Source organism: Pan paniscus, chromosome 19, assembly GCF_029289425.2.
Source record: "Pan paniscus chromosome 19, NHGRI_mPanPan1-v2.0_pri, whole genome shotgun sequence".
NCBI classification, from domain to species: Eukaryota; Metazoa; Chordata; class Mammalia; order Primates; family Hominidae; genus Pan; species Pan paniscus.
The window spans coordinates 79,582,339-79,593,241 of record NC_073268.2 but is presented as its reverse complement, the minus strand read 5'-3'; the positions used below and the strand labels follow the sequence as shown (position 1 = coordinate 79,593,241).

General features: G+C 45.5%; 1 protein-coding gene across 11 annotated transcripts in view; it reads right to left on the bottom strand.

Annotated features, from left to right (window-relative positions):
• Positions 1 to 10,903, bottom strand: part of TANC2 (tetratricopeptide repeat, ankyrin repeat and coiled-coil containing 2) — a 471,869-nt gene that overhangs the window by 7,768 nt on the left and 453,198 nt on the right. For 9 of the 11 annotated variants that reach the window (XM_034942670.3, XM_034942673.4, XM_008963747.5 and 6 more), the window contains 6 exons: positions 8,388 to 8,563; positions 7,944 to 8,076; positions 7,367 to 7,396; positions 6,441 to 6,532; positions 4,401 to 4,547; positions 1,522 to 1,622 (listed from right to left, as the gene is read on the bottom strand). In XM_034942670.3, coding sequence (XP_034798561.1) covers positions 1,522 to 1,622; positions 4,401 to 4,547; positions 6,441 to 6,532; positions 7,367 to 7,396; positions 7,944 to 8,076; positions 8,388 to 8,563 — 679 coding nt within the window. The remainder of the gene's footprint in view (positions 1 to 1,521; positions 1,623 to 4,400; positions 4,548 to 6,440; positions 6,533 to 7,366; positions 7,397 to 7,943; positions 8,077 to 8,387; positions 8,564 to 10,903) is intronic. The other 2 variants (XM_034942674.4, XM_034942667.3) reach the window with 1 other exon arrangement.

Genomic DNA, 10,903 nt, shown 5'->3' with positions numbered 1-10,903 from the left:
CATGGTCACTATCTCAGAGAGCTGTGGTGGCGTCTGTGGGAGTCTGGGGTATTTCGGTTTAGTTGGATTTATAGGGAAGGAAACAGGAAGACTCATTCTGGAAGAGTCCGAATGATTCCCTAACCCATTCAGCCTCCATCTTCCTTCTGGCCTCTCTGGGAATAGTGGAGAAATGCCCCATTTTGTCAGTCCAGCCAGGCCCTTCGGGAAGTTGTTTTGGTGCCCAAACACACACCAGGCAGTATGAGAGTTGGGTGGGGTTGTCATTTACAGGGTCACTGTCAAGTAGCTTAGGAACAAAAAAAACTACATATTTAAAAATCTTGCTGATCCAGCAGAAATTTTTCTTTATATTCTCAATATTTTAGCTCCAAATTTCAGGCCTGTTCTACTCTAGGCAAGAACCCTGTCCTCTGCCCTTTCTAACCCTCATCTCTCAGAATTGCTGTGTCTCCATTTGCTCTATCAAAGTGGGGCAGGCATTAGGCTTGCTGACTAGGTCACTCGGGGCTGGAGCTGAGCTGACTCCAAGGAGACTCTAATTTACAAATGAAGAAATGAACTGTCAGAGACATTCCCATCTTCTCTACTAATATCACCTGACAGGGGCAACTGGCCTTGTGAAAAAGGAACTATCCAGAGGGAAGGAGAATTTGAGTCAGATTTCTGTGAGGACTTCGTTGCCCCAGCTAGGTAAGAGTGCGATCACTGCCACCACCATCACTAGCCTCAACCTGGGTGTGATTTTCAGGACCATATGCCCCTGGTCATAGCAGTGAACCTGAAGCAGTTCTTTCCCATGCAGCTGGGGAGAAGGAGGGCAGGAGGCATAAGAGACAGTGACAAGTTACACAAAGATCACTGATGGCAGGTTCTAGGTTATTCTGGGAGCTTTTCTGCCCAGTGGCCAAACTAAAGCAGATGGGCACAAGGAATGTGGAATGGTGTTCTCTTAGAGGGTCCTCTCCATCCTGGCAGCAGGGACCTCCTGACTCTGTGTGTGTGTGGTGGGTGATGGTTTAGGTGGAAGGGGGTCTGATGCCACCAGACTTGAGGAGAGCCCCAGAGGGAAGACTAACTAATCCGGGATTCCTCAAACGCCTATGGGAGAAGGAAGAGGAACCTGTGATGTTAAGTGAACCATCCTACTTTCCCTCTAAAGGGGGGGTGGGGTGCTCTGCTGAAGTGATTTCTTTAAGTCGCCGTTGTCTCTTTATGCTAGCTGCTCTGGGGGTTGAAAAATGCCTGAGATACGGCAGAGGCTTCTTGGAAGAAGCTGCCATTCTCCAGTGAAAAAGTGTTTTTCTCCCGAAGTGAAACATTCGTGGCCTCCACAGCCCAGCAGATTTGCTGATCTCGAGCTGAGGGCTGTGCTATGGGAGCCATCCCCAAAGCTTGGCCCTGACAGTTCTCAAGGACAGAGATGTATTTGGGTACATATGCCCCAGGGTGGCCGACGCTGCCTTGGCCAAATTTTCAGAAAAGAGACCTCTTGCTTTCACCCTCTCTCTCTCTCCTCACCTGCTGCTGCGTTTTGCCCTTGCTCTCGCATAGTAAGCTTCATAAGATTTCGGTTTCAGCTCCAGGGCCTTAGTAGCAAATTCCTCCGCCATTCCAAAATCCTGTCATTACAATAGGTGTGCAAATGAGTCATTGATGAGATATAAAAAATAGACAACTTGGGAATAAAACAAATTATTTGTACATTTTTTGACATTCATGGATGGAACGCCTGGGACGCTAGACGTGCCTGACATGGCTCAAGCCGCGGGGCCTGTGGACTGAAAGTTCCTTCTGCCTTTGTCCTGTGTAGCCCTGCGACTGCTCACTGGACTTTATCTGCCCCGAATATTAAAATAGTTTTAATTTTCCCTCTTTTTGCCTTTCTAATAAAGTTCTCAGCCCGGAAGCCAAACACCAACCCTTTCCAGTGAAGCTCCTGAAGTTATCCATGCATGTAGGAGGCAAACGCACACATGTCCACATTTCGCGTGGACCCTGGTCTGAGCCCCACACCTTCCTGCTACATGCACTACACTGTGGCTTTCTAAGGAACAGGTGAGAAGGTGTCCTGTAAAGTCCGGGAGGATGACGTCTGTAAAGGAAACTGCACTGACTACGGAGACTAGAGGGAGAGGGGGTGTCAGACAGACCTGGGTTCAATTCTCTGACCAGCTTCATAACCCCCAAGTGTATGGTGTATTTTCTCATCCATACCTACCCCAGAGGTAGGATCAAGTGTGATACAGTATTTAAAAGCCCTGCACAGTTCCCGGCACATAGTAGGTGCTCATTAATGATCGTTTTCTTTCTATTTCACAGAGGCTTCTCTGATCTGTTCCTTTTCTTAACTGGTTCCTTACTTAGGAAACACTTAAAATTAAAAATAAAACAAAACAAGAGAAGACCCCGGCTGTGACTGAGGTCTGTGCTCTCCCTAGAGGAACACGCTCACAGGCATGTCATTCCTGAGAACCCCTGGAAACAGAGACTGGGGGGTGGGGTGGGGAACAACGCCGACTAGGCAGCCTATGGTTTTCAGTATTCCCTTAAAATACTAAGCTAAAAGAGAAGGCTTTCGCCTTCTTTTAGTGTCAAAGCCACAGTATAGCATGGTAGCCTCTGGTTATGGTCATGAGTCCTAAGGCAGAAAACAAGGCCTTGGGCAGAACAAAGGCCCTGGGGCATAGGTAAAAAAATTTTTTAAAAGTTGATGGGAAATCCTCTACCTAAGAAGACCGACGTCTGGTGTTTGGCACAGTATTGGCCCAGGAGGTGATTAACAACCGCTTCTGAACAAATGTGGAGCTAGAAAGAATTTCAGCTTTTATGGGTCACCCTCTATCCCTGCTCTGCTTCCAGCCTTACCCTTTTATTTGTTCTTTTGGGACCATCATTATTCCTAAAAATATGAGGGCATTTAAAAAAAGTCTATTATTTGGTAGGGAAAAGAGATCAGTGGGTTGGCAGCAACTTCTGAGCTTTGCCTCATCCTCATCGGCTGGTGCAGGGGAGGCCTTGGTGCTGTTCCTTTCATTTCACAGGAGACCCCAAGAGCATGAAAATCTGTCTCCCGAGACCGCCACCTTCTCCCTTCCCGGGGTTGGGGGGCCTCTTCCACATCCCCACTTCCCTCAGCACCCTGGAGCAACTCTGCCTCTGAGGGCCATGGCCGTGTTCTCTGAGACAGTCAGGTTTAACTCTGCCTCTGAAGGTCATGGCTGTGTTCTCTGAGATAGGTTTAACTCTGCCTCTGAAGGTCATGGCTGTGTTCTCTGAGACAGTCAGGTTTAACTCTGCCTCTGAAGGTCAAGGCTATGTTCTCTGAGACAGTCAGGTTTAACTCTGCCTCTGAAGGTCATGGCTGTGTTCTCTGAGATAGGTTTAACTCTGCCTCTGAAGGTCATGGCTGTGTTCTCTGAGACAGTCAGGTTTAACTCTGCCTCTGAAGGTCATGGCTATGTTCTCTGAGACAGTCAGGTTTAACTCAGGCTCCTTCCAGTGTCAGGGTTTAGGGTCTGGAATGGATGATCTAAAGGTTACACACACAAATCTTTCTGGAAGATCCCTGGCCATGAGGTTCAAATCTTGCTTCTGTCCAGCTGAGTTTTTAATTGATCAATACATCTGTTTGGCTTGGATTATTTTTATCTCCTGAGGAACTGTGAGACCTCAGGTAGGTGGATGTCAGAGACTCCTGACACAATCTTAGCTATTTCCAAAACCTGAGAGAGGGTTCTTGGCTTGGAGTGTCTTTATGTTAAAGGGCAGTGGCTGAGGGAGCAGTGTCTGGGGACATGTGAGATGGGTCTGCAAGGTAGGCAGGAAGGACCGCGGCTTACCAGGGAGACGATAAAGGTCCAGGGGGAGTTCTGAGATTCCCCCTAGGACAAGAAGGGACATAGCATGCTGGGATACAAAGATGAGGAAAGAGGCGAAAAGTTCGATAGCCTCAGAAATTAAACCTTCAAGACCATGGTCCGAGCCCTCTTCTTAGCCCTTCTTCAAATGATAAGGGAATATACCTGAGAGTAATGACTACAATTCACATCTAATTGCTACTGGAATTCTAGTGACCACTGCTCTCACATTTTCCCAAAGATCAGAACACTGACTTGGTGGTATGGGGGTGGGAAAGATGGTATTCTCATCACTTTCAGTGAAATTATGAACATTCAGAAAGCTGCAAAGTACTCGCAGCATTAATTTCTGTACAGTTTGAGATACAGATTGTACTTAGACTTGATTTCTTTCAAATTGCAAATGTCAGTGCTCTGTGAAGGACAACCAAGTTCCAAATGGGGCAGAGGAGGATTTCAGGGGCCTGGTAAAAGCTAGTGAGTGACACAGGCTATCAGCTACCAGGATTGCAGAAAGGAGTTGGGGTGACAGGGACTTACGTTCATTTTCCTGCGACACCGAGAGAGGTTGAGGAGGAGAGACACCTTTAGTTCCCGGAAAGTTTTCAAGTCCTCACCAAACCCTTCTCTAGGGAACTTCTTCAGGGCGTACTGGTAGCGCTGGGCAGCTTCCTTTACTTTACCTTTCTAATGGGAGCACAAGATGGCGAAACACACAGTTGGTCTGCTGAACAGCTGAGGAAGTGTGGTCCCCACTCCCTTCCTCTTCTCAGCAGCTGTTACTAAGGGCTAACCCTCCCAAACGCCAGCCTAGAGAGGAGTTCTGGCCCTGATGGTGAGGGCAGAAGGGTCTAGTCTTTTCTATAGGAAACTCACCTGGCAGGAAAGGCAAGGTTGAGGGGATACCCAAGATACAAGCCAGGGAGGCAAAGCCTTGGCAAATGGAAGGCCCTGGACCCTGACTTCCCAACTGGATTCCAAAGAGGCTGACCATGCTCATTTCAAAGTTCCTTTGCTCTCTATAACACATATGACTTCCTAACCCCAAGCACTCCAAAGTTATTACTTCCTCCTTAATTTCTGGCTTGTCTGGAGAACTGTTTTTTTGGTCTGACGCTCCACCTGGCCAGCCCTCTAGAAGTCACTCTCTTCCTCATGAAGGATGTGGGAGCTAAAGCAGTCTAGCAGTTGCTTCCCTAATCTCATGGCATAAAATAATACCAATCAGTGTTCCCCATTTTTGGAAAGGCATGGAGTAGGGTGGCAGTAGAAAAGTGAAGTTTAGAGTTTGTGATTCCATCTGATGTTGCAGGAGGGATTATCCAAGAGGAAGTAAATCTATGACCAATTTAGAGATCTGGCCACAGCAACCTTGAACTTTTCTTCCACTTTGTATCTGAAAATCTATAAGCTGAGACCAGAAAGATGCAGGCGGCATCTCCCACCCCTTTAGCTGATCTTTATCCACTCTATTCCTTCTCTATAGTTACAACTCCACAGGGATCCCAGTCTTTTACTTTTCCCTTAGCACCATTCACTAAGGAGAGATTTGGAGTCTTTCAAGGTAGAATTCTGAGGGGAACAATAATGGCACTGCATATTTTCATTAAGAGGACTCCTCGCCTCAGAATACCAGAAGTTATGCTATAACCAGGACATAATCTGAGAGTAATGCCATTGTGAAGTCCATAAATATGATATCTAGGGTAATGAGGACCTTCTATGAAGTCACGTAAAATCAAGGTTGGGCCAGGGCTTAAGCTTCCTGAAAGCCTGAGAGTCCTAGATTACCGTGACTCATTCAAAGGGTACTTAGAAGATAGAATTCTGCTCCTAGGAACTTGTACACTCCTGACACAGGTGAGAATAATATGCTTCACAACTATTTCTCCTTATCTTTTAGTCCTGGGGAAGTGTCAGTGATGACTGCTGCCAAAAACTGGGTTGGATTTGTATGAAGCTTCGGGACAGGGTAATCCAGCTGATCCAGTGCGATGACTTTGACATGTAATAGACCAAGGAATTCATTTGTGTCAGGGTATGGAGCCTTCAGCTTGGACTGTGAGTATAAAAAGCCTCCACAGTTTTTGTTATTGTCATTCAGTGAATGATTTCAAACAAATCTTATAATTGCTATTTGTCTTGGTTTCCTTATCTTATTCAAGGATGCTGATAAGCTATTGTTACTATATACTTTTTAATCTATGTACATATTATGACATATGAAAGCTAGGATCAACATACTGGAAATAGCTATACTACATAATTTTACTTTGACTTGTCTCATGAGTTTCCAGATCCTACCTAACAGATTCCATGTAAAAATCGACAAAACCATGGGTGAGTGACCAGGTGAAACCAGGGCTTTAGGTTGATCAGCTGCAGGCAACTATAGGCTACTCTTGCTCTCTTGGTAAGGCAGAACCCCAGGATCCCCAACATATGAGGCCATCACTGAGGAACAGTAGTTTCCCTTTGCCTCTACGCAAAGGATGAGAATTATCAAGACTTTGTAAGATTCTACACATGGAAAACAGTCAGTGGCTGTTCTGAAGAAATTGTGTCCCTCCCTCCCCTCACCTTATAAAACATGTCCCCCTCTTCCATCAGCTTGCTCAACAGGATGATCATGATGTCTGGCTTGGAGGTGGCCATCGCCCATGTGGCTGGACCTGTAGTGTACAGGATGCATGATGGGTAAAAAACTCATACAATGTAAGGGTGGTAGGAAGCTAGGTGAAAAAAATACCCTAGGGGAATTTCTGCTGAGAGAACAACTTGCTCCACAATTAGTACCTCATCTTTTAGACCTGGGAGTATTTTAGTAACTCCCACTGCCAAGAAGCTGCATTGGATTTGTATTCACCTTAAAATAAGAATACTGGAACCATGTGAGCCTGCCCCACGCGAGGGCAGCAAAGCCTGCGTGCTGCATGTGGGCAAGCAATGGCTCAGTTTGGAATTATTTTAAATAAGGAAATTGGGAGAAAGGATTTATATTAAACATTACCACAGGATTTGAAAAGTCCAAAAAGGGTAATTTATTTTGGATTTGGGACTCAAAACCCCCAGATGTTTAGCCTCTTAACTTTAAAATATGTACTTTGCAGAAGGGAAACCACTGATAACTCTAAAGTTTCCCTTAAATGATAAGTACCAACTAGGACTCCCCGGGATTCACTTTGAAGCAGGAGCACAGTTCGAATGTCAATCAGATGTGAAACAAACCAACATTACTGAGGATGACTTTACCCACAAAAAGAAAGAAAAGGTTAAATTGATTAGTTTACAAATGCCTGAATTATTTACAAACTATGCTTTTCAAGGTTAGTTATCAAAAGTTCAAGTTATTCTCTACAACAGTCATTAAAAAAAATCTTCTTTTAAGGTGAAGTAAATTAAAAGATTAGAGGTGTAGGGAACTCATGCAGGCTAAACCAAAGAGGAGAAGGCAAAGCTGACCAAGCCATCAGACCACGCCTGATGCTGACAGCGGTGAAATATACCTCGTGGGCGACTCGGTAACGTCTGACAACCTTCAAAGAAAGGAGAAAACAAAAAGTTGTAGGAGAGGAAAAAAAAATGGATGAAGGTGAAAAAAAAAAAGAAGGAAAAAGCAGCAGTGAGAGGCAGGCAGCACAAAGCCAGCATATCAGCCAACCCTCGTCTATAGGTCTGTGGGCTTGGGGAGCAGCTGGGACAGCGGCAGCAGGGACTTGAGTCTGAAGCACATTCAGAGCAAGGGAAAGCAAAGGCTCACGGCAGTGCAGAGATCCAGGATGCTGACAGAGTGGGGCTGGAACAGAGGCAGTGCTGAGAGGTGCTTAAGGCCAGAGCAGCCTCCTGGCTAAGGCTACAAGGGACATGGTAGAGAACCACGTGGTTCTGGACACAGGGGACTGCAGACCATGGCTCAGATGGCGCTTTCCCTGGGCCAAGAGCCTCTCTGTTCACTTGGACAATAATTGGGCCAGGGAGGAGGGGGAACTATATACACTCACACCAAATACCCAGGGCAGCCAGACCACTGGACCAGTCTGGCCCCTGGGCACAGATGGCCAACATCCTCTTCCCTTCTCCTACCTATCTTGGCTCCTTTCTTCAGAAGAGTGACAACAACAGAAGTGTTCCGGCACCCCACTGCCCTATCCAAAGGGCGCATTCCACTGTAGTCAACGTGCTCGATCATGGCCCCATGATCTACCAGGAACTGGACCTAGGACATGGATCAAGCAGAGAAGTTAGGACAGGCGTAATGGCTCAGCACTGTTCCACCGAGGGCTCTGGCTGCTGCCTGCCCTTTTTCAACTGCTGGCCTACCCCAGGCTATGCCGCCATGGTATTCAGGCCTTAGCTATATCCTTGATCTTTAATAGCATTTTGAATATTCTTGCTCTCTAGCAAGTATAGATCTGAGAGCTCTGTATCAGGAATCATCAATACATCACTCCACTTTCAACCCCAGGTAGTCTGGATGGAGAATAGCCCCTCTCTCTGCTCTCTTGAGGCTTGTTTAAAGGTACTTACCACCTCAGCGTCGCCATAGAAAGCTGCCAGATCCAGTGGGGTACGGCCATTCTTGTCAGCATGGTCTGTGGCAGCTCCGTTATCCACCAGAGAACGTACTACTGAGAGATGGCCCTTCAAACAAGCCCAGCTGAGGGCTGTCAATCCTTCTTTGTCCATAAGAGCAATGGAGGCACCTGCAAAGGCAAGTGATAGCACAGGGCTGAGGAGACATGGAATCACACAGCAGGAGGGGAAGTACGCTGAAGGGGCATGCTCCTCCAAAGAACACTGCTCGTTTCTGGACTATTTCCATTTTAAGACTGATGCTGGTATGCCAGTTGTATCTCAACTGTTAAAAGTTCATCCTATAAGCTTTCAATAAAACAGATTCCAGTCGTTTTACTGAGTATTCAGGGTCATCCACAGTCTATTCCTAATTACTCTCTATACCTGTTTTATTATTCCCCTGTGAGAATCCTCCACTTTGGCCAAATGGATGTGCTCACTGCCTCTCGGATCTCCCGTCAATCCTCCCGCATCCTCACTCTCTGCCTCTCGGATCTCCCGTAAATCCTCCTGCATCCTCACTCTTGGTCATGCTGCTCCATGTGTGGAAGAGCTTTTCTTCCCCCATGACTTGCCTCACTTCTCATTCTCTAGGAACTATCTCCATCCTCCTGCCTCTAAGAAGCTTCTCACAGTTCACTGCTACCTCATCTTAAGTATGCTTAACATAAGTCAACTTATTCCATTATTTATTTTTATGTATACTATTTGCATGTAATAAATTCTCAATGAGCATTTTCTTCTGCTTCTTTTTTTTTTTTTTTTTTTGAGATGGAGTCTTGCTCTGTTGCCCTGGCTGGAGTGCAGTGGCCCAATCTTGGCTCACTGCAACCTCCACCTCCCGGGTTCAGACAATTCTCCTGCCTCAGCCTCCTAAGTAGCTGGGATTAAAGGCATGCACCACCATGCCTGGCTAATTTTTGTATTTTTAGTAGAGATGGGGTTCACCATGTTGGCCAGGCTGGTCTTGAACTCCTGACCTCAAGTGATCCACCTGCCTCGGCCCTCACTGCACCAGAGCTCGGTGAACGTTTTCTGAGCTGAGCAGAAGCCTTCCATTGATAATAGTGCTAACTCCTTGAGACAGTCTCATCAAATAGGAGCCCAGGACATGTTTGTCATTGATCACGATGCCAGGGCCCCTTCTCCCTCCCCAGGTGGGGGAAATAAACACGAGAGGACACTGAGCCCAGGCCACGAAAGAAATCTAGAGTTTAATCTAATAAAGTTAAATTCATAGAATCAAAGAATAAAATGGTGGTTACCAGAAACTAGGAGATGGGGCGGGGGGAGTGGAGAGATGTTGGTCAAAGACACAAAATTCACTTAGAAAGAAGAAATAAGTTCAAGAGATCTATGGTACTAGTTACTAACTAGTACACTAAATCTACTCTATAGTTAACTATAGTCATAGTGATAGTTAATAACAATATATACTTGAAAATTGTTGTGAAAGTACATTTTAAGCGTTTTCACCAGAAGAAAAAAGTGTGTAAGGTAATGCACACATTAAGTAGCTTGATTTAGCCATTCCACAATGTATACATATACAGCTTGAGTATCCCTCATCTGAAAATCTGATTTCAGAAATGCTCCACAATCTGAACCTTTTTGAGCACCAACATGACACTCAAAGGAAATACTCATTGCAGCATTTTGGATTTCACATTTTTGGATTAGAAATGCTCAACCAGTAAGTATAATGCAAATACTTCAAAATGCAAAAAATAAAATCCCAACAGAAGCGTTTCAGATAAGCGATATATAACCAAGCATTTCAGATAAGGGATATACAGCCTGCATCAAAACATCATGTTGTACACCATAAATACTGTTCCTTTTTATGGTTAGATATGTTTAGCTACACAAATACCACTGTGTTACAACTGTTTACAGTAACTCAGTGCAGTTAATACGCTGTACAGGTTTGTAGCCTAGGAGCACCAGGCTATACTATACAGCCTAGGTGTGTAGTAGGCTATACCATCTAGGATTGTGTAAGTGCACTCTATGATGTTTACAAATGACAAAATCACCTAAGGACACAATTCTTGGAATGCATTTCTCTGAACATCTCCCCTTCGTTAAGTGATACATAACTGCATATACCATTTTTACTTGTCAATTAAAAAAATAAATATTTGGCTGGGTGCAGTAACTCACACCTATAATCCCAGCACTTTTGGAGGCCGAGGTGGGAGGACTGCTTGAGGCCAGAAATCTGAGACCAGCCTGGGCAACATGGTGAGACTGTCTCTACAAAAAACTAAAAAATTAGCTAGGTGTGGTGGTGGTGTGAGCCTGTAGTCTTAGCTACTAGGAAGGCTGAGATGGGAGGATGAGATGGGAGGATCGCTTGAGCCCAGGGGTTCCAGGCTTTGGTGAGCTATGATCAGGCCACTGCACTCCAGCCTGGGTGATGGAGTGAGACCTTGCCTCTAAAAAAAGACAAAAACAAAAACAAAAAA